The following is a 22,700-nucleotide window of genomic DNA, read 5'->3' as shown; positions in this document are numbered from 1 at the left end:
TTTCACAGGCCTTGGTCATGCTAAACTGCCATCCCCAGTTCTGCTTGTATGTACTTACAAACAGGATGCTGAATGTTACCACACAATTTTAAATGAATGTTTTTTCAGTGAAGCCTGATTTAAAGCTTTCCAAATGTATCTTTTAAATAACAGATGAAAAGTAACAAGTATCTCTTCACATACATTATTAGTTCATGGTTATGTGCTTTTATCCATCAATATGATGAATAAACATCTATTCCCTATAAAATTCCTTACTTTAATAATGCATCTAAATATATTTAATTCTAAAATCTGAAGCCTTGGTAACACTTCTTGAATATTGGAAGCCATTGTGTCATTGCCATCTCAGTGCAAAGCAGGCTGACTGGAATCCTCAAAAGTGCATCTGAAGTTCTTTCTCAATGTATTAAACTTAAGCTGTCCTTAAAATGAATCTTTGCTTAAAACTCATAAAGGAAAATGCATCTGATTTCCTCCCTCCTGGGACTAATGCGTCAGCTTAGACATTTTGGGAAGATGAGTTCCCAGCCACGTTGTTGTAACCTCTGGTAGGTGTCAGGAGCAGACTATGGACTGCCTGTGGTTCCATCTAGAATGATCTGAAAAAGAATTTGAAAAAATCCTGCTTATTTGAGCATATTCATGTTTTGAAACAATCTGGTATTTCATAATACCAGAGCACTAGGTTAGAGTTTGGATATGATCAGTTCCTGGTTTAGGTAAATATCTAACTAGATAACACAGGATTATTCACAAATATTTGAGCATGTGAATAGTGAATGAAGCCTGTGACCCCCCATGTCAATAAAGACAAGCACATAAGCACTTAAGGATTCAGATGTCCAGATAGGACATGTGTCTGTGATGCAAATCATCTCACTCTATACAGGGAACATTGTCTTAACACTTTGTAATAGATGCTCGCTAAGCTGTGAGAAAACCAGCGTATCTTCAAACAGCTCACTGGTCATGATAAAGTACCCAGGGGTGTTTTTGGTCTGTAATCTCTATGACTTTGACTCATCTGCAAAAAAGCAGATACAGCTGACTAATGCCAGCCATGTAACTCAGTATCGGTTTAAAAATTGCTACTACCATCTGGCTCCTGCTAAATACTAACTATAAGTTTCAAACTTCTTACAGGTGAAATGAAAGGTCTTGCGTTTGTCAGAACACTAATCTGATCCCCCCCCGCCCCTTTCCTAATATGTCAGCATTTAAAGCCAATCAGAGTTGTCTCTTCTTCTCTGCTTTAGATGTTACTGACTTCTGCTGCAAAGAATGCAGAAACTTGGACTCCAACAAAGAAGTTAATTCTTAACTTTTCCTCAGTTTTAATCACAATCAGGTATGGGAGTGTGTGTTTGAGATTTATGATTTGGAATCCTTAACAATTGGAAAGAATTTAAATTAAACTGACAAGAAACATCAAGCAAAGATAGCAGTTCTTCAGGAGTTCCTGTGGTGTTGCTGAACAGTAGTTCCTTTAAGAACTTTAGAAGTATTTTACTTAAAAATAAAAAAAGCTCTTGTAACATTTTAAATCTTGACCAACACCAACAGATGACAGTCCTAATGAGGCCAACATGGGAGGTATTTGTATAGTGGACCAGAAAAGGTCTGTAAAATAGAACAAAGACTGCACTGTCTGGCTCTCCACACCAGTAGTCTCCAAAATCCATGCAATTCTTGTTGGATCCATACAGGACACACGATGTCTTCGCACACTGTGGTTTTCTCTTAAGGTCTATGGCTACATACAAGAGAGACCTCTTGGGACTTACCTAGTCCTAGACTCCAGCATCTTTGAATTCACCCTAACAGCTTCTAAAAGAAAATTCCATGCCAAGAAAGAGAGGACACCTCGATCAAAAGAGAGGATACCTCAACCAGGATGAAGTTAGGAGAAGATTTAAGAGAATTATTGGTGAGGTACGGTGTAAGAAACAATGCGTAAAGCATTTCTTTGCCTAGTGACACCGCCGTCCTTGTCCCTCACAGGTACTTTTCCAGCTTCTCTGTTCTCCCTTAGGGATACAAATAAATAAATTCCTGCAAAATCAGGAAAGGGAAAAGGATGGAAATCATAGGAACCATGCTACCTATAGCCCCATGCTACTCTACTACTACAACTGGCATTTCATACTCCCCTGTGAAAGAAATGCCTCATGTGTCTCGAGGCATAACAGTTCTTTCTATATACTAATGGGGTTACAGCACTTTAAGAACCTTCCACTATTTCTGATGACCATGACGGAGGCGTTTCTAAATGTGATCAAAATGCATTCCTTTGGAGCAAGGACAGAATCTCCTTATGCCTATGAAGAAAAGACGGAAAAACTCTCTTAGAAGAGTCAGAAACAAGAGTACCATTTTCAGAGACATCTTGGTCACTTATGGGTCTAAGCAGTGACTTCCAATCACCTGCTACCAATGGCAAGCTTAGGTGTTGGGGCTCTAACAGTTCCATGTTCTGGCAGGATGGTTTTTTGAAGCTGACACGGGTACCTGGTTTGTTTGTGCTGCCAAGTGGAAAGAGATGGGCAGCCTGCAAGAGTTGCACAGTGTCTACGTTAGAGAACTGTCTATCCAATAACTACACATGGAATTTATGCATATTAGCAGTGCAATTCAATACTCCCATGTGCTGAATTTGTAACTGCCTGTAGTCAAGGTCCTTAAAAAGCCAGAGTCAGAGGACTTTGTCTGCACAGACACCTGGCACAGGTCTGCAAACACACTGGAAAGCCCCAAATCGATGGTTGAGATCTATTAGCAAAGCAGGAGGAGGTAGTGGCAACAGTCTGACATTATGGTACTCGTTGCAGAACAAGCCCCGGACACAGACTGATAGGGTGCCAAGTCCTCTTTATCCACAGGGGTCAGGAACAATTCGTTGTCTACCCGAAGGCAGTGCTCCCATACTAGGCTGTTCCATATGTCTGGCTAAGGGTAATTCTCTGTTCTGTTTGTTGAAGCAGATCTACCACACAGCAAAGAATGTAAGGCTTCCAAGTCCAAGGAGAGGAAAAACTAAAGGGGAGAGTCACGGAACTGTCTCAGGCCAGTGGCATTTCCCTCAGAAGGGAGCACTCTTGGTCCAATCACTCAATCAGCATTTTTCATTGTTTTATTTGTTATTTACTGAGAAAATTTTTCTTACGTGTAATAAAGAATTCTGCTGATCTGTCCTCACCTAAATCTAACAAAGACAACTGGAGGCAAACACAGTTACAATACTTAGCAGAGAAATGAACTAGCAATGAAAGAAATGGACGAAGAGATTTGCTTGACTTTGGTCAGCCTAGAAGTTTGCTGTCTAGTCTGAATTCATCTCCTCGGCTCACTCTGTATTCAGTGGGAAAAGATTAATACTTCCCAGAGAGTTATTGATCTTATCCATTCTCAAAATCCGCTTAAAGATTAATTGTTCTGTTTCTCTGCACTTAGGTTTACAGAGCAATTTGTTGGTAGAAATATCCAAGCTGTAACTGGTAAAATATTATCTGATAAAAGGAGCAGGTGCAGCAACTTATTCTTTATGGACTTTATGAAAATAGTATCTCTGCTTGAAAGTAAAGCAATAAAGAATTTAAAAAATGCTGGAGTAAATATCTATACTGAATTTGCAAAATGGTAGAGATACCTCTACTACCTTATACAGTGTCCTTATACATCATTAACATCCTGTTAATGAAGAATTCTGTGTAAAAAATTCTTACAAAAATGTCTTGCAAACAAACATAGGATCACTTTAGTGTTCATAACACTTCACTTACGGCATATATCATTTGCCTTCTTCCTCAGTCTCTAGCACTAAAGATAATTCTTATCTATTTTTTCATGTCTTTTACAGTGTCATGAAATAGATATCATAATCTAGGGAACTGTGTTATTCAGTTTAACAAGAAGGAAATTGCCTGTATTGAGAAAAGAAAGAACTATAATTGATTTCTTTTGAGACAAAACAGGTAGAATGGAAGGAAATAAAATGCAGGCATACTTTCTATTTATTGTAATGAAGCAGTCACTGAGGACTTAGCTTCTTAACATGTATGTGGTCTTAAGGAGAGGTAATCTCTGAAACAGAATTACATCAATAAAAAGAAGATGACTTATTCACACACATCCTTCAAAGAAAAAGAACACATGAAAATGAAAGATTTAAACAAATGCTCTTAAATATGCAGGATCTAATCTCTTGCATCCAAATGGATGCTTCTATGCTGATATTTAAAACTGACCTCACCCTGTTCTAAACCCATGAGGTATATTTTTCCTCCTGTCTTGGAAATGGGAGTTCCAGGGATAGGCATGTGTAAGAGGTGAATGTCTGCAAGTAAAGTAAGTGGGACTTGGATACCAGTAACTGACATGTATGCAAAATTAAAACCTTGTGGCTCTAAGAATAATAGAAGAGATTAAGATAAGCAGGAAATGCTAGAAGTCATCGAAAAAGCAGCTGAAAGGGATTGTTAGAATTGCTGTCAGTAACTGGACGTAAACGAAGGACAGATGCTTAAACTAAAAGATCAAGAAAAAACAGCACCTGACACTCATATCTCAGAATCTGTTTGCTGGCTGCCATCTGAATATTTGTATCAGAAGTCTCTGCAAATCAAAATAAATATTTAACTTGTAAATTTGTGCTCCTACACTGCTTTGACATTCCCTTTCCCCTCTTTTTTTTTGTCCCCTAAAAGAACAAAGAATTCTTATCAAGAATTCTGGAAAGGAATCAAGCTCCATCCAGAGTTTCCAAGTTACCAGTAACTCTTTGTAAAAGCCAATAGAGACTATTTAGGAATTACAGAGGGAATTTTGGATTATCTGGGAGCAATCCAGGGAGTTCTCACAGCTAACAATTTTCCCATTTCCTAAACAGAAAAAAGGTATTTGTGAGAAAATGTTGTATAAGAGCATCATGCTTTGCTTAGAGCACTGAATGCTACTGAAATGTAGTTAAACAACAATTAATAATGGGAACGAGCATTGTAAACTGCAATCTATTTGCCTAAAGGTGAAAAAAGACTTCCTTAAGGAAACAGTCACTTGTAGCTGTTACTCATACATGACTTAATTCTTGTTGAATAGTTGTTAAAAGGAAGAGTTTACAATATAAGGACAGTATGTTGCTCAGTTGCAGAGGGAAACTAATGCCATGAGCAACAACTCAAACATGCCCGCTGTAGTCCTTCTATTAGAAAATTGAATGTAATTGGCAGCTCCTGTATCCACTGTAGCTGTTTGGCACAAGCAAGTGAATTTGCCCCAGAAATGTGACTTGTCTTTTGCTAAGATAGAAGAGCTTTTAAGTCTGACAGCTGTTTCTGCCTTGCTTTCTGCAAATGTGACCCCAGCCTTGTTGTGAGCTGTATTAACAGCTTCTAGAGAAGGTTTAAGTCAGCAGCTTGCCCCTTATATCTTGTTTTAGTTGCATTCTTCCCTTTGAGGAGCCTACATTTTTGTGACGTTGAAGAAGGCTGGCAAAACCGGTGCATAAATCTTGACCTTCAGATTTCCTAATGAGGTAGTTGTTATAGCTGATCAAGAATCAGTCTTTTAAATCAAGTTAACCACTGCATAATAAATTATCTTAGTAAACACATTACACTTCAAGCCCTTAGTAACTACGTAAGCGCTGATGTGAATGGACTCAACTTTCACTTACTCAAGGAACACCTAGTATCTCAATACCTCTAGTCATTTCTACTGAAATATACTGAAGAAACTTTTAGGTAAAGCTTGACAATATTAAAATTTCTTAACCCTCAGCCTTTTGTCAAAAGAGTATTCCACTGCTATAAAGATGTGTAGAAGCTTGATCTGGCAAAACCTTGCATTTTAACAGTAGTAAGTCAAAATACTAAAAGGAATTACCGTCTTCTACGTGAAAAAGGGTATCTGTAACAGATGGCAGTTATAGTCAGCACGAAAAAAAAAAAAAGTAGTACAATTGTCATTGCTTGCAAGAAAATACCTTGAAAGGATTACAGCATTCCCAGGAAAATTTCTGCTTACCATATCCACTGCTGCTCACTTGAGTTATTTTTTCATCATCTTCATCATCACTATCACAGTTTAATGGCTCAAAAGCTATTTCTGACTCTGCATCTACTTGATTGGCATCTGGCTCTTGCTCAGCAAAGCTTCGCAATGCCACAAGGCGGTGATGCATTGCTGCATACAGGTATTCGGTGTCTTTTGAGCTTGCCTGCAGAACATAAAATGCATTCAGTCCAAACTAACCAAGAAAAACCTCTGTTTGTCATAGAGAAGCTGACTGAGAAATTTTCAAAAGTAATGAAGGAGCTCTATTTTGTCCTTTTTAATCACAGCAATCCATTTAAGATTCACACTTAATAATTCATTTCAGAAAATAAATTTAAATACAAATAAGGTCACGCTTCTTTAAGTGGTCTGAGTTTTGCAATATGTAGCTGTTGATTATTTTCCCTATAGTTACAAGAAACATAAGCTTAAAAATAATTTCCCCTGAAGAATGGCTCAGTTTGTACCGAGTACTCGATATTCCAGACAATTCCCGAGTATGATTCGAGAAGTAAGAAAGCACTGAAATGTTAATATATGTATTACATTATTTTGGTTTACAGAATGTAAGAATTTTAAAACCTAACTACAAAAAATTATTTGTGATTATAATATTTAAAGATACTATGAATTCTGCTGCTATTTTTGAACAGAAGATAAGCATCAAGAAGAGTACTGAGAACTAGACAAGGCAGCATTTTGCCAGTACATAAAACCTTCAAGCAGCCATGTCCTGAGTACTGTGTTCCGTTCTGGCCATCACATCTCAAGGATATAGCACAATTAAAGAAGGGAAAGAGAAGGCCACCAAAAATGATCAAGGGTGTGATGCAGCTCCTTAGGAAGAGTTGAGACACTTCAAGTTTGAAAAGAAGGATAAGAATGGGGTATAACTAAGGTTTTCAAAATTATAAAAGTGGTAGATAAACTGCATATGGTATGGCTGTTCATCAAACCACACAATAAATGCACGAGCGTACGCTTAATGAAAGCAGTAGAGGATCGGCATAAAAGAAAGTGCTTTTTCACAGAGTTGAGTAATAACTTCTATATTTGCAGTTTCAGGAGAGAGGGGGGAGAGACAATGTAAATTAAAAACAGCAGGTCAAAAATATAGTCACAAAAGTTTAAAAAAAGGAATTGGAAAAATTCAGGGGCAATCATTTCACAAAATAGATAGCAAAGGAAACAAGTAGGGGTGCATGTTCTCACATCTCTAATCCAACACTGAAGGATGCTGGGGGTCAATGAGGTGAACAGACCATACAAAGTGGCCATGTTTGCCTGGGCTTCCTAAAAGCACTGCATTTGGGCATTGCCAGAAGTACCAGTAGAGTACTTCTTACATTGTCATGAAGCAGATCATCTACCAGAGGGTAACTACATATGGTCTTCTGTAGTCCAGCTCTCCACTTCTGTGCATCACATAGAGTAATTTCTATCTGTATCGCTTGGCAATAGGAATAAATACATGTTGTTTGGATTGGAATGACACCTTTCAGTGTGTACAGGTGGAAAAGCATGCGAATTGGGAAGCAGCAGCAGATCAGGGTTGCCTTCTGTGCCACCCAGACTTGCAGCAGCAAACCGTTCTCTCCCTACAGCCGGGCAAAGAAGAAAGCAATTCAGAGTTGTTGAGATGTCTCAACTGCAAACTGCAGTTCTCAGTGGACAAATCTGAGCTCTGAAGATAACAGGGCTTTTCAGGAAACGCAGGGTCATAAATATGAAAAAGGCAGCTATTCAGTCTGATCATTTCTATTGGTAGCTTTTTACTTATTCATTGAAAAGCCAGAGTTCCTTTGTCACTTTAATCTAGTATGAACTCTGGCTTCTGCCAAGAGGGGTGGACTCGCCTCCGTACATCCTCTGACCCTTCATTTCTACCCTCTCCATTGTGCCAGTACCACCGTTAGGGCAATCACAGGGTGAATAGAATCAAGCTGAAAACCGAAATTAGCAAAACCAAAAAAAGCCCACCCAGATCAGTTCTCTGATCTGCCTCACTCATAGCTGTATGAATTCCAATGCCACCAAAAGCAAGGAGGGAGAAACAAGCATGGGGGAGTGGGCAGGGCCAGCCCTCTGCGCAAACCTGGGTGAGTACTGTAGGATCAACCGAATGGAGTCTTGTGGACCGCCTACTTTGTAGTCAGCATCATATGACTCTTCTCCCTCACTCATGAGAAGCCCTTTGGATAATATCCCTGAACCAAATGTATCAATCATTCATGGGACATGGGAAAACCAAATTTAAATGGCAGTTAAAAATATCTGCCGGTGCCTTGGAGGAGTGGGCTCCACTGACTACTAGACCAGCCTACTTACATGCCGAGGCTCTGGCAGTGCCTGCTGGGTGTCTCACGCATTGACCAATCTGCCTTCCACACTCAAGAGTCTCAGTGTTAGTTTGGCTGGATACTAGCTATAGGGAAGGATACCAGCCGCTTCAGTGACGACTGTAGAAGTAGCTTCCTGCAACCCTTGCCACAAACGTGTACCTTGGTTTCCTAATACATGTCTTTTTTTTGCTGTCCAGAAGTGCCACAACAGAATTTAAGGGATGTTTACATTTATATACACTAGAAAAACTGTGCAGCACATCTGGCAATCCAGAACATTTCTAATTCTCACAGGCAGACCAGCTGTCCAGCACAGCCATACATAAGTCAATAACTGTTTGGAAGTGACAGACTTACAGTGCTGGCATATAAGGTGCATAGTGCTTTGCTTGTGTATGACATGTGACACTTCCTGGAAGTGGCGAGTTATTTTTCTTGCCCAGGAGGCTGAACCCTTCCCAGAAAGGTCTACTGGGGAAACCGGAGACATCCTTAAACTCAGGTGGATGCTCTCACTTCTTAACCTAGGACATATGTGCTATTTATTTGCAAGTTAAGTCCACCATACTTCCATCCTCAACTTACCAGCCCTTGCTAGAGAAAACCTGGATTCCCAAGACTATTGTCTTACATAAGGTGACATTGCAAAATCTATGTTCTCCTCAACTGAGAAATGGAGGTCCTACACTGGATGGATTACTGCAAGCACTGTGTCGAGAACCATGGCAGAAAGCTGCTGCCTTGTACCAAAGTAATTTACGAATATCTACCTACCTGTGTAGAAAATAGTGTTGCTTCTGTAAGAAACAGCAGTTGCTGCATATGACTGGAATGATATCCATTCCATCAGTGGCAGGTGAACCACAGTCTGGAAATGTCTGCCCTAAGGCCATATCCCATCTTCACACCTTTTTTTTGAAATACCAAGGGATGGCACTTTCTAACTCATTTCATAATAAAAGCCATGTAACAGCTAAGCTAAACAGCCTGACAGAGCATCAAAGGCCATTTGCTAAAACCAAAGCCTCAGCAAGTCTTCACAGTCCTAGATGAAATGGGGATTTGGCTGGGGTTTTTCTCTCTTGCTTACCTGAATCAGAAATACTTGAACAGAGTGGTCCTCTTGGTCTCTTGCAGTGAAGCACAGGCTCTTTCTGTTTGCTCTTTTTATAACCATTTGATCCCAGAGTCGGGTGTTGAGAATCAGTCTCAGGCTGCCTTGATTTCGCATAACTAAAATAAGAAGGTTTATGTAAGGCATTGGAACCACCTTCGTTTTCACTGCAGCAGTCTTCTCTAGCACTTGTATACAACTAATATTTTCATGAGTTATTCTTTTTAATTAGGTCTAAAACCTGACATGATGAGATAACTATTTTTTAAAATACCAAAATATATTAGTTTCTTTCAATACATCTGGCGTACAAAGCAAATAATCTGCTGAAACTGTGCAATACAGTACAAAAAATGACAGCACAGTAACAACAACATTCTAGAAGTGACCTGAAACAGTCACTTGGAAAATCCTGGAAAAGCAGAACCAAAAGGGAGTAAACTGTCAGACTGGTGACTGAGCTAAAGATACACTGCAGCACAATTACACAGAACCCAACAACATATGCAAGCGTGAGTGTACAAACAGTGAAAAATGCCCAGTACCTCAGTTTGTAACACAGGTAACTTTATCAGGCAATGTTAAAAAGATGGCCAGCAACTTGACTTAAATAAAACTAGCTACTCAGTTTTAAATGTTCTGAAATAAACTTATGCTAGCCAGCAATAGTACAAGTTATTTAGTGTTTTGTGTATGTGTTACTTCGTTACTTAATTCTTACTTAGCCTTGACTGCAACATTCCACATTTATTGCTGGAAGTGTCATTAAGCCTCAGGGATCCTCTGCCTCTTTCAATCCAGGTTAAAGAAAGCTTGTTAAATACAAAAAGCTTGCAGTTGATCTGAAAGAGAAATACATAATGGAAATTGCCAGCCAATGTTAATATTACTGGTTCTAAAACTTTATGTTTTCAAACCTTTTGATACGGCTTTTAATACATCCATATGCATGTATAGAAAGATATATAGATCTATCACCATTATTACTTAAAATGAAATGGCTCCCAGATGTGTGCTAAACTTTCTGCTAGTTATGGAGGACATTCAGCATGAATCCCAGTTTACTTTTTCAATTACTTCATCTTCAGTAACTCTTCACCTGCAATACCCACTACCACAGCTGAATTTGTTGCAAATGTTCTACATCTTATTCCCTCACTCATTAGAAACATTATGCAGACCAGGATACCAGTAGTACCACTACTAGGAGAGTACCACTCCAAAGAGAGTAAAACTTTCATGTTCTGACAAGACAGAAGATTGAATCAATGATAAAATAATGCAACTTTCAATGTTAAGATTTTTAAAAACATATACATCATTGGTATTTTCTGAGAAAATAACATTTTGAAGATGAAGAATAGCAAGATACATCCTGGAGGGCCAGAAAGATAATTGATATTTTAGATGAACTATAAAACTAACTACTTTGACAACACATTGCTTTTTTCCAAACATAGTTTTGTCCAAAAAAAAATCATTACCCAAATCAGTTCAAATTTTGAAGTTTTAGTTACTGCTGGTACACTGTGTAGATGCTTATAAAATACAACTGTAGAACGCAGTTCTGAAGCAGCCACTTACTGAAAGGCACTATAAAATGAACAAATGTAATATGAAAAAGAAAATATCAGCCTATAGAAATAATGGGTTAGTAGAGTTATATCTTAAAGAAGTGAAAATTTAAAATATAAACTGAAGTTATTTTCAGATCTGTAATAGATCTAGATGATCTTCTCAACCACAAAACTGCTCACCATCAAGGCTTTATGAAATACATACCTGTAACACATTGTGTTCTGCTTCTTCTCCAGTTATAACGTCAACTTTATCTAACAGAATTTTCTCTACTGGCTTGCAAATAGAAGCAGCTGCTGATTCATTTAGTGTTGCATTCCTCAACAAAGCTGTTTCTGTAGGAGGCGGGGAAAAAAAAAAGGAAATCCTTTCTGTACGGGGAGTATTTTCAGAACAACAAAACTAGGACATAGGATGGCCTGCGACGTCAGTAAACCCTGTGGTATCTGATATTCTTTAGTGCTATTAACAAGTTTTTGGCCAAAGCAGTAAATACAAGAGAAAAAGGCTGGAATAATGCAAAATGTCTCACCTGTTCAGACTCATTTTGAATAGAACAGGGCTCTCTGCAGTTGCAGAGGTTTGCCCCAAGGGACAACTTGCAGAAACAAGCCCTAAATAATTAGAAGTTGATTTTCAAAATGAAACTTGCCTGTCATATTGCTGGGCAGATTAATAAATAATGAAAGACACACATCCTAGTATTCAGAATAGTAATACCTATACAATGAATACTTGACAGGAACACGAAAGGACAAGATTTGAAAGGAACATTGTTACAAAATTTTGTATTTTGCACGATCTAGATACGTTTTCCATAGGCTTTAATTTTTTATTTTTTTTACTTGTAAGAATCTTCATACAAAGCAAGAGGATCCAAGACATCCATTAGTAAAGAGGGCGCAAAATTTGGCAAGAGGGCTCAGGATATGGGCCTTCTTTGGATTCCCTCACAGCCTAGGTTTATGTGGCTTGCCTAGTAGAAAAGCTCACACCAAAGTCACAAACAAACCCCGAAATCTGTCTGTCTGGAAGTTTCAGTCCTCCAATTAGGATACAAATATGGCAAAGTAATTTATATGAACAGTCACAAAATACAAGCAGCAGACAGCTTAAAAAACGTAGTTCAAAAATGCGGTCCAAAAGGCATTCACAAAGTTCACCACATTTTTTTCAAGTAATAAAAAATAATAATCTGTAATAAATAATAATAATAATCCATAAAATCCATCCTTTCCTGAGTAACTTAGATCATTCATTCTGAAGTTAGTCCAGTTCAAATGTCATAAATCAAACTGTAGCTGCTTTCTGAACACAGATTTTTGGCACATGCTGCCAGTGTACTAGTGACTGGATAACTTGAGAATAGATGAAAATTATTGACCACCACTCATTTGACATCCTCTAAAATACAGTGAAACATAGTAACAAAGCTAACTGTACTTGTTTGCTAAGTACACTTACTTGTTTGTGGACTGACATGAAAAGGTTCTATGTACATGGATGTTATTTCTCCATTGTATGAATCAGCTCCATTACACGGCTGGGGATGCTTTTCAGGACTCTAGGAAAAAACAGGGGAAATAATAATTCCTATTTAAATAAAATGGCTATGTTACTTCATATCAGATACAACATCGAATCATTTAATGCATGCTAGGCTGAAGATTAGAAAATGGAGTATCTTCAGAGTAAAAACTGACCCAGATGATACAATTTCAGTCTCAAGTGGAAGTAACTTTATTGTCATAAAATCAGTATGTCTTTCTCCCACCAAGAAGAATGGCCTCTCTGTATGGATCCTGGACTAGGATTTAAATCCACTGAAGGACTTAGAGGTTTAAGTACCAGCTAATTTCCAGTTTAAGCACTTAAGCCCCAGAAGAATAGGTGAAAACTTTCAGACACCACAAACTTAACCTCAGAAGGATTAAGAATTTCCACGACCTTCAGTTTTTGCAGATAAAGTTCCTTAGGCATATCTAAATAAATGCTTCTGGCTCCTGACAATGCTCAGTGGCCCAACTCCTACCTCATACCTAAATCCTGGTCAGAAGTCATAACCCAGACCTATGGTTGCCAAGCTTTTTCACTGGCAGATACGCATACTGTTTTCATTCTACTTCTACTAGAAACTGAATTTCAATTCCCTTTTAAATGGTGCAGTCCTCAGCTTGGGAACCACCTTTTTGTCTGAGTTTCCTTCAGGACTTGATCCATTAAGCTATCTCACAGCACATACAACATAGTTGAACACGGACGCTATCTAGGATGGATGTTCGATTTTCCCCTCATACTAATTTCTCCCATCTCTTAACAGTTACAATGGAAATTATTAGAGCAGTATGGAGCACATTCTTTTATCTTGTATTTTAGCTGTCCCACTTTACATGGAATATAAAACCAAACTTTTTCGGGTTAAAAAATGAGCAAAAGAGAAGTGCGTACTAGTACAGGCTAGTAATTGGAGTACTTATCTAGGACGGGGAAGATAGAGATGCCTACCCCTTCTACAGCAAATATTAAGTTACTTTCTCCTCAACAGTCATTGGAATCATATTTTCTCACATCTTTAAAAGAACAGGATGACCTAAAAAGAATCAATCTCTGAAAAAAATTATACTCATGAGTACATTAACATTGATAAAAAGTCTGCCAGCATTTACTGATCTTACCAAAACTCTCTCAACCATGTTTTCTCCAAACACAAAATCAGAATTGCTGCTGTTTTGTACACTTTCATCTTCAAACAACTGACTTCTGTGGGAACAAAATAACATAACAATGTGACTTAGAACTCTTTAGAACTTTGTAAAGAATACAAATAAGTTCACGCATTTACTTTTCCACACCTTACATTAAAGACAAACAAAAAATGACTACTTAAGTAATCAGACAAAATCTTTTAAGAGAATCTGAGAATATTCTCTCTGTAACATTTCACTAAAGGAACGGAGTATCACACTGTATTTCATGAAGGTTACTGAGGATGTTCCTTAAAAGCGAAGAATAAGAAGCAAAACAACATGCCGCCTCCTCCTCAGGGAAGTGTCTTACTCCAGAAACTTTAATGCGTTACATTTCTTTCCCTGTTTCCTTTTGCTCCACCAAAAGACTACCAATGATTAACAATTATCCCTTCATGTTCCTACAGCTCTCATGCCCTTCAGAATACTGTCCTCCCCAATGCCTTACAGGCACTCCTCGGTCATCTACCTAATGTCTTGGAAAGGCAGAGAAGCAGTGTATTCTAATGCACACACTTTCAATTCACGTAAATACTGCAAAAATGTAAAGGCATGATAGCAGGTGGCTTATGAGAAGTTATAACTAAAACAAGAAGAAAGATCTTCTCTCCATTTTTCAATGACCTGTTCCATAGATATACTTAAAATAAGAAGTGAAGAAAACTAAATACTTGCAATCCTTTGGTACTGGCCCGCTATAGATTGGGGATACAGATTGAGGAGAAAATTTCATACAGTAGATACATCACTTTACATTTAGGATCTGGAATGTGACTGGTTCTGGCAGAAGATACATTAAAACAACACTTGTCCTTCTCCTCCTCTGTCCCTTCTTCCTTCTTAGTGTCTCAGGTTTTCCAGATAAAAAACATCATTTTTTTTTTGCATTGCCACCCTGAGTTTAACTACTCTCAGTTAGCCTCTTACCTCTCAGGTTTTAAGAGAAGGTAGCGAATGCATTTTTAAATAGTAACATACTCACAACTTGTAAAAAGTGTATTACTTGTGGATTACATTCAAGGATATTCTAATGTAAGTACAGCTGTGATTTGACCTGCTAATTACACAGCCACTTTAAATGTGACAGGATCCACTTTTTATAAAAGTCATTAGGAAGTCCTTGGAAACTTCGTGTGGAAGTTGTTCTTGCTGCTGGTTTGGGGCGGGGGGGGGGGGGGGTTGTTTGTTTTGGGGTTTTTTTCACAAAAGGCTTATAGGTGGTTCATGCAGTGTGCCCAGGTGGCCAAGAGGGCCAACGGCATCCTGGCCTGTATCAGAAATAGTGTGGCCAGCAGGAGCAGGGAGGTGGTCGTTCCCCTGTACTGGGCACTGGTGAGGCCGCACCTCGAGTCCTGGGTTCAGTTTTGGGCCCCTCACTACGGGAAAGACATGGAGGTGCTGGAGCGTGTCCAGAGAAGGGCAACCAAGCTGGTGAGGGGCCTGGAGCACAAGTCCTGTGAGGAGCGGCTGAGGGAGCTGGGGCTGTTTAGCCTGGAGAAGAGGAGGCTGAGGGGAGACCTGATCGCTCTCTACAACTGCCTGAAGGGGTCTGCAGTGAGGTGGGTGCTGGTCTCTTCTATCAAATAACTAGTGATAGGACGAGAGGAAATGGCCTCAAGTTGCGGCAAGGGAGATTTAGATTGGATATTAGGAAAAATTTCCTTACTGAAAGAGTTGTCAGACATTGGAATAGGCTGCCCAGGGAAATGGTTGAGTCACCATCACTGGCGGTATTCAAAAATCGAGTAGATGGGGTACTTCAGGACATGGTGTAGTGGGCATGGTTGATGGTTGGACTCGATGATCTTGAAGGTCTTTTCCAACCTAAATGATTCTATGATTCTATGCGTTCTGTAGAGCTTAATCACTGCATCTCTTGCTGGCCACAAGGCAAAACCATCCAAGTTCTAGTCTCTTCCTCTTCCAGAAGGATGACTTGGCAGGAAGACAATCTGATGTTCTGTCACAAACTGCATACTTCAGCACCACTTATCTGCTCTTCCAGATCATTCATCACCCTTGGGAGGGCTTAACAGCACCTATGTCGTGCAGAGGATATTCCTGTTAAGAAGCTGGGTTTGTTGCCAGAACTTTGGCGGTTGCCTCTAAAACTTAGTTTCTGTGTTCACAAATACAGTGTGCTTGAAATCTCTTCACACAGGATGAAGGAATTCCCAAGGACAAGCTATCTCCATTTTACACTTGAAGAACAAAATATTCCTTAACATTCTCATGCTCGATGTGTTGCTAAGACTAAGAGCAAATAAGAAAAAGAAATCAGAAAATCCATCCCTTTTCAGCCTTGAAGCCTTCCATATGTGTTTTGGGCCATGAACAGGGAATCTAAAGTGTGTTTAAACTAATGAGTTTCTAATCCTTAAGAAAACTGCCCACTAAAATTGACTGAATTGTGATCAGTTTGCATCCCGAAATTTTGTCGGCTGCTTCTAGGCTGCTCCGGTAGCAACTTGGGAAGGATAGCAGTCTGGAAGAGTAAAAAAACCTGAAAGTAGAGGTTTGTCTCAAAAGAAATAATGTGGGAAATGGATTTTGATTATTTTTGGAAATGTAAGGAAGAAGTAACTGGTGCAGGATCTTTCTTCTTCCGGACAGTTAATTGGAAGTGCCAGCCTTAAAGCTGTATTAAAACTTCAATACCCTTATGTTGCTGCAGGGCAAGAACAAAGTGTGCCCGGGATGACATTGCCATGGAGATTCAAAACAGAGGCACTGAATTCAGGGAATGAACACTAACAAGGGAGAACAGGAGAAGGAGAAATGTGGATAAGATACTGGAAAGGGACTACGGAAAGGGAGTAGATCCAGGTACTGTCCTCAGAGTGTCCAGAAGGGTCTGAGTAGCTGCCAGTTCCAGTGCCGGCCTTAAACCCTGTCAGTTTTCCAAGCAAATCCTTGTGCAGAGCTGAATACATGACCAGAAGCCTGAGCTTTCCCAGCATTACATTTCTGTCACTTACGACACAATCTTCTCTCCAAGTTTTTAAGCCGACTTAAGAAACTGCAAATTTCTTCTTCTCAGTTCATTACTACAGCCCGTTCAGGAAACGGAACCATTGGTGGTTTCCTGGGACGTGGACAGCTGCAGCAACTGCAGAGGGCTAACAAACCATTTTCATTCATCTCTCTACAGAATCATGTCACATAGAGAAGAGGTGGAAGAGGAGGGAAAGCAAGAGGGACGTTTGCAGGCAGCAGCAATCCCTGCTGTTGAGTGTGTCTGCATTTTATTTTGTAAATAAACACTAGCTACATCTCGACTGATAATTAAAAACAAACTCAGAAAATTCTTTACTTAGCAATGAGCAGGTCTGGCTGCAATGTTTACTACTGTTTAGCATGTATACGGAGTTTATAATAAAGTTGTTTGTTTGAATACTTGTTGTCAAGCTATCTATGAGAAAACAGCTATGCCCAAAAGACTCTACTGAAGTATTTTAAAGCATCAGTCACTTAATACACATCGGAAGAATGGCACTTACACCCCCTGCAATCTCAGAAGAGCAGTAAGCACCTGGTTGTATTTAAATTAGTTTTCAACTTGTCAAATAAACCAACATTTACCACAACTGCGATATGCAGAATTAATGAGGCATGAATACCCCAAAGAGATTAGCAATTTCCTTTTTAAAAAAGAAAAGGAAAAGAAATACCATAAGCACTTTTAAGTCTTGTAACTTGTCAGCACTCAAACACTGCATTGCATTTCTGTGTCCATCTACTTCACAAAAGAAAGCCACTCACCTATCTTTTCCGAGATATTGTGCAGCTGACAGAAAGTAAATAGATTTGAGTAGCGATAGCAACTGATTTTGAAGTCAGTACCACCTTCCCTTTAGCTTTTCTGGTATATGCATTGCCATCATTTTGAATCTGCTAAAATTCCAGCATGCTCTGTTGGCTCCATGTTGTTCTCACAGGGCACCATCACTGTGATAGACAGCATTAACTGTGATAGACAAGGACAGGCTGGCTCTTCCAAAATCACAGTGAGCATCTGCCCTCTAATTATGCTCTTCTTGTTGACAAAGACTAAGAATCTAAGTTCTCTGTGCACCTAAACACTCCTTACTTCCTCAGAACCCCAGCACTGTGCATCCCAAACGTTGTGTGCAGGAAGCTTTATCTGTGGCCCATCCAGCCCTGAAGGAGACTGGACTGGACTCCTTTGCAGTTAAGACGTTCTCTGCCCTCTTTGGGTGGGAGGGGGAAAGGAGGCAACATCCCAGATGTGCTATCTGTGGCCCTAGCCATTTTAAAATGTCATTCTCTCATCACAACTGATCTCAGGCGTATTCCTGATGCTCACAACTTCCAGGCAAACAACCCTCATCAACCATCAGCAAGCAGTATTAATACCTACAAGATAACCTGCTGGCTAACCACAGACCTAACATTCTCATGAGCCAGTCTCCAGAGAGAGGCAATAGCCCGCTTCTGCACCGGTATGAGCTCTTTCAGTCAGAGGCAAGGGGCAACGTCCTAGCCCAAGCAAGTCAGCTTCCTCATGCAGACATTCAAGCCTGTTCTGGTCAACCCATGTCTGCACAAAGATGCCACCCTACCACAATCATCACAGCCAGCTGTTCATCCCAGAAACTCTGGCGTGTGCACGGAAGTAGAAGATCAGTTGCAGCACTGACCTTGTCTTCCAGATCAGTCCTGTATGGTCGTCTTCATGTCTTCTGTGTCCAAGATGCTCACATATTTTTGTAATTGCTGAGTTTCTCTGCATCTGTTTATGAGATGCAGCAGCCATGCAATCAGAATAGAGCTCTCCAAAGGGACACAAAGATGACTGTAAACATTCAAAACTGGGACATATTTTGAACTGCCAAAGCTGCATGACATGGCAAACCAAAATAGTTTCTGGCTTGGGGGTTGCTAATGAGAAACAATCTGTCCCACAGAGATTAATTTCCAGCAGGAGTCCATTTCTTGTGGTGTACGGAGCTCAAGTCAGTACCCACAAATTCTGGCACTACACACAAACACCACTGAGCATTGTGTGGGTGTAGATACCACGGGCTTAGTACCATGTTAGACATGTAGGACAAAAGGGCGTGCCATAGGCCAAGTGACAAAATGGTGCAGGAATACAATAAAGAAAAACTTACTGTGTTGTTTTAGAGGTAGAAAGATTCATGGTAGTAGATGACCTCACTGCTGTCTTGGAACTCACTGAATTCTCAGCTGAGGAATAAGACCTGTCTTCAGATAGCTAGGAATGGTAAAACCCGATGAATTAATTAGACCAAGCTTATTTTCTGCTATAAACAGGTCTGCTAGAAGTCCAGAGTCACCGAGGCGTATATATATATATATGTATATATATATATGCGGTAGTTGGCTGAGCTTCCTCCAGCTGTGTACTAAGCCAGTGCCCTTAATCAAAATGCTAAAATGTTGCTTTCTAAATAAACAAAATCCAAAAAATTCCCAAAGCTGGTTTGCCCACAGAACCCTGATATCTGAAAGCTGAGCCAGCCTGCAGAGAAGAGATGTGTTTTCAAACACAGCCAGCACGAGCTTAACAGTTCACACCATGTCAGAGATCCATCGATTCCACTGAAACTGAGAGGGGAACTTTCTTGAAAATCAGGCAGTGGAATAATTAACTGCTTTAAGACAGCACTGGGTTTTTGTATTTGAGCTGCAAACATACATTAGCCAGTAAAACTACTTTTCTTTTTACCTGAACATATGCTTCTTTCTTAGTCACTGGAGATACTACAGGATTTTCAGGACAGGCCAGGGCTTGTGGGGGTTGTAAAATGGCAGGTCTAATGACATTCCGCAATTGACTTTGTGACAAGGATCCTTGCAAAATACAAAGACAAAATATTTAAACAGAGACTTTTTCTTCCCATCTAATTCATACCTATGTGTCTTGCCTCCTTCAACTGAAAGCTTCAAAGCATATTTAAATAGCATTTATTGTTTACTTGCTACACATTCTGAAATTTTGTAATCCATTCTAAAATGCACAACTCTGTAGTGACACCAACCCCATGATCCTACCAGAATTAAAAGATAATGTGTTAAATAAAAAAAAATAGTTGTTTAGATGTATAAAATATATTTGTATTTATGTATTTAAATACGTGTTTATATTTATACTTATATTTACTGCTTTGTGTTAGATCTGTCTTCTGCTATTTCAAATTTAATCCTGCACCTGCAGACGCCAAGACGGTTCTTCACTACCCTCTCCAGGAGCAGAGTTATTCAGTTAGGAATGTGGAATTTCACTATTCAAGGTTATATTCAGTCCACTCAGGAATTGAGTAGTCAGAGCAGCGGCTCAGAACAGAGCTCACAGGATATTTACACTGTCAAACAAATAACTTATGTCACAAAGATTCTTAGCCTATCACTCAGCATAGAGAAGAGTTGTCATTTTTATGTCTTCTTGGTCTGTTAAGAATGCCTTTGTGGAAGTACAGTGAATAAATATTGCATTGACAGTTACCTTCTTTTGTACTTCTGATCAAGTCAGGGTTTCTTTGAAGAAGAGCTGAGGTCATGAATATGTTATTCTTCTTTACTACAGAACAAGGAATTTAAACTTTAATAGTGAGTAGTAACAAATTTGAATTATTAATTCACATCTCTATAACCCCTTCCTATTTTGGTAGTACATGAGCAATATTCAAACCTATTAATCTAAACAAGATCTCTGAGATAACTGTTACTGTCTCCATTTTACAGGTGGGTAGACTTAGGCACAGAAAGCACCATGGCTTTTCTGGCTATGTCAGAGACAGAAATCTTTGGATACTAATGGATGTTTTAAATTCATAAAATCCTTCGACAGCTTTGAAAACCAGGTGCTGCTGGTTTGCAAAAGCTATTGAAATGGCAATGCTATCTGGTTCAGTCTTAGGCATTTTTAAGATAAGTAAATGACGCCCAAGAACATGGGAATAAATAAATGTGCCCTGCCCTGTTCTGCTAAAAAGGCTTTCATAACTTACTATAATGATGGTGGTGCACGACTGATGCTTTCACCATTTTAATCAAGATAGCAAACACCAGCCAGAAAGTGATGGCAACCATGTACCACATCCTGTAAAATGACACAAGATAAGCACAACTTTTTCATTGCAAAAAGGGCACGGTGTGCTGCTAAAACAATCTTGTGTCCTCTTAAGATTGTTTAGAAATCCTTTATGCCAATGCCTGCCAAGGACCTGTAAAACATTTGGGAAACACATAAAACATTTCTTCTATTGAACTGCCAGTCCTCCTCCTAAAACATTCCTTTCTTCTGTCCAAATACCAGACTAGTCCAATGCACCCCAGCTCTGTCCTGCAGAAAAAGCATTTCTGTACACCTTTTTATTTTAGCTAATACCTGCTTTTCTACATAAATGTTTATTGGTTTTGTTTGGGGTTTTTTCAGTTACCTGGCTGGGAGGGAGGGAAAGTAGGAAGGATGGTAAAGGAAGATGATCTCCCTCTTTTCTGAGCGACAGTTGTATCTGAAAGGATAAAAGACTCAAATTATCATTTGCTCGGAGGAAAAAAAGAAGATTAATTTTAAGGTTAGCCAATTTGATGTCATGCCTTCATTGGCAGTAGAATAAATTATTACCTGCTAACTACCAGCTTTCTGAAGTACACTGTTAGGTTATGCCTGTGCTGCTGAATCAGAGAGGTCTCTGAGGCCAAGCAGCACAGCCTGGCTTAGGCACGCTACTTACAGCTAGTCCACTCTGTAACAGCTCTGTCTTGGAGACTGCTAGTTTGGGAGGTTCAAAACAGAAGCAGAGAGTTAGCTATCAATTAAGCAGTGTGGACAATCAAGAGGTCAATCACTCAAGCTTCCTCCTATACCCCGCTTTGTTTTTTGGTATAGGCATACTCTAACATTTCTACCATATCTATGATTTTTTGTGTATGATCTCAGTATAATTTTCAGAGTAAACCAAACTTAGGTTCTCTTAAAGCCTCATAGCTACATTCAGGTATGTCACAGGACTACATAAAACAAAATACAGTGTACACATATGAATGCCTGAATTCAGAAATAACTTTCTGGTCCCATCTGTATGTTAAATAAACGCTGTAAAAACCAGATCAGCCCTTCTGCAGAGGCGCCTCAGTGACTTGTGTGCATTTCCCATGGAAGCACTACATAGTCCTTAAAGAGCCTTCCAGGTGAGCTGTTGGCTGAATGAAAGGAGGGGCCCTTCTGGAAACTGCTTTACATTTTCAGGGATTGCCCAAGGAACACTGATCTCTTCCACAAACCGGGGAATCTCATTCCTTTCCAGCCCTCCTCCTCCCTTGACTGTGTGAGCAATTCAAGGAAACAATATGAAATGTACAAGTTTTTCACTACTTTATGTTGTATTATGTTAGTACGGAAAATGAATATATTTTTACTTAAAAAGGGATTTATTGGAAATTACCAGCAAGTTTATATCAATGTTTAAGTTTTCATGACTTGCAGCATTTCTACAGTGCAGAAGCTTTTCTTAGACAGTAAAATTCCTTCTCTTCTTTACCAGATGAGAATACAGAACTATAGTAATTAAAACATGACTGTAGCTAAACATCATACCTGTGTTAGACTGAGAGTCAGACTTCCGCAAAGTAAAAGATGATGATCTTGCACGCTTTCTGGAACAACTAATGAAATCTAGAGAAAAGTACATATAACGTTCTGCAGGGACAGACTGGCAGGAGATTTCAGCACAATGTTATGATACGAAATTAAAACCTGAACACAATGAATTCTAGGAATGACTTACATGAACAGCTTTAAGGCAGTACCTAAGAGCACGAGGGCTTTGGAATCTCAGTCAACACCTGGCACAAAGGCCTAGGGAGTCTTCTTTA

The 22,700-nt window shown here is 39.4% G+C and overlaps 1 protein-coding gene across 1 annotated transcript in view; it reads right to left on the bottom strand.

Annotated features, from left to right (window-relative positions):
- Nucleotides 1-558: 558 nt before the first annotated feature.
- The window catches only part of LOC126036561 (ran-binding protein 3-like), a 32,988-nt gene continuing 10,846 nt past the window's right edge, over nt 559-22,700 (bottom strand). The window contains exons 4-15 of the mRNA XM_049796501.1: nt 22,423-22,500; nt 21,263-21,337; nt 20,326-20,400; nt 19,549-19,673; nt 18,971-19,074; nt 13,764-13,848; nt 12,553-12,652; nt 11,293-11,423; nt 10,232-10,352; nt 9,487-9,629; nt 6,025-6,217; nt 559-602 (exon numbers count right to left, since the gene is read on the bottom strand). Of these exons, the coding sequence (XP_049652458.1) occupies nt 559-602; nt 6,025-6,217; nt 9,487-9,629; nt 10,232-10,352; nt 11,293-11,423; nt 12,553-12,652; nt 13,764-13,848; nt 18,971-19,074; nt 19,549-19,673; nt 20,326-20,400; nt 21,263-21,337; nt 22,423-22,500 (1,274 nt within the window). The remainder of the gene's footprint in view (nt 603-6,024; nt 6,218-9,486; nt 9,630-10,231; nt 10,353-11,292; nt 11,424-12,552; nt 12,653-13,763; nt 13,849-18,970; nt 19,075-19,548; nt 19,674-20,325; nt 20,401-21,262; nt 21,338-22,422; nt 22,501-22,700) is intronic.

This window comes from Accipiter gentilis, chromosome Z, assembly GCF_929443795.1.
Source record: "Accipiter gentilis chromosome Z, bAccGen1.1, whole genome shotgun sequence".
NCBI lineage: Eukaryota > Metazoa > Chordata > Aves > Accipitriformes > Accipitridae > Astur > Astur gentilis.
The sequence above is the reverse complement of the archived record's forward strand: the minus strand, read 5'-3'. Positions and strand labels throughout refer to the sequence as shown.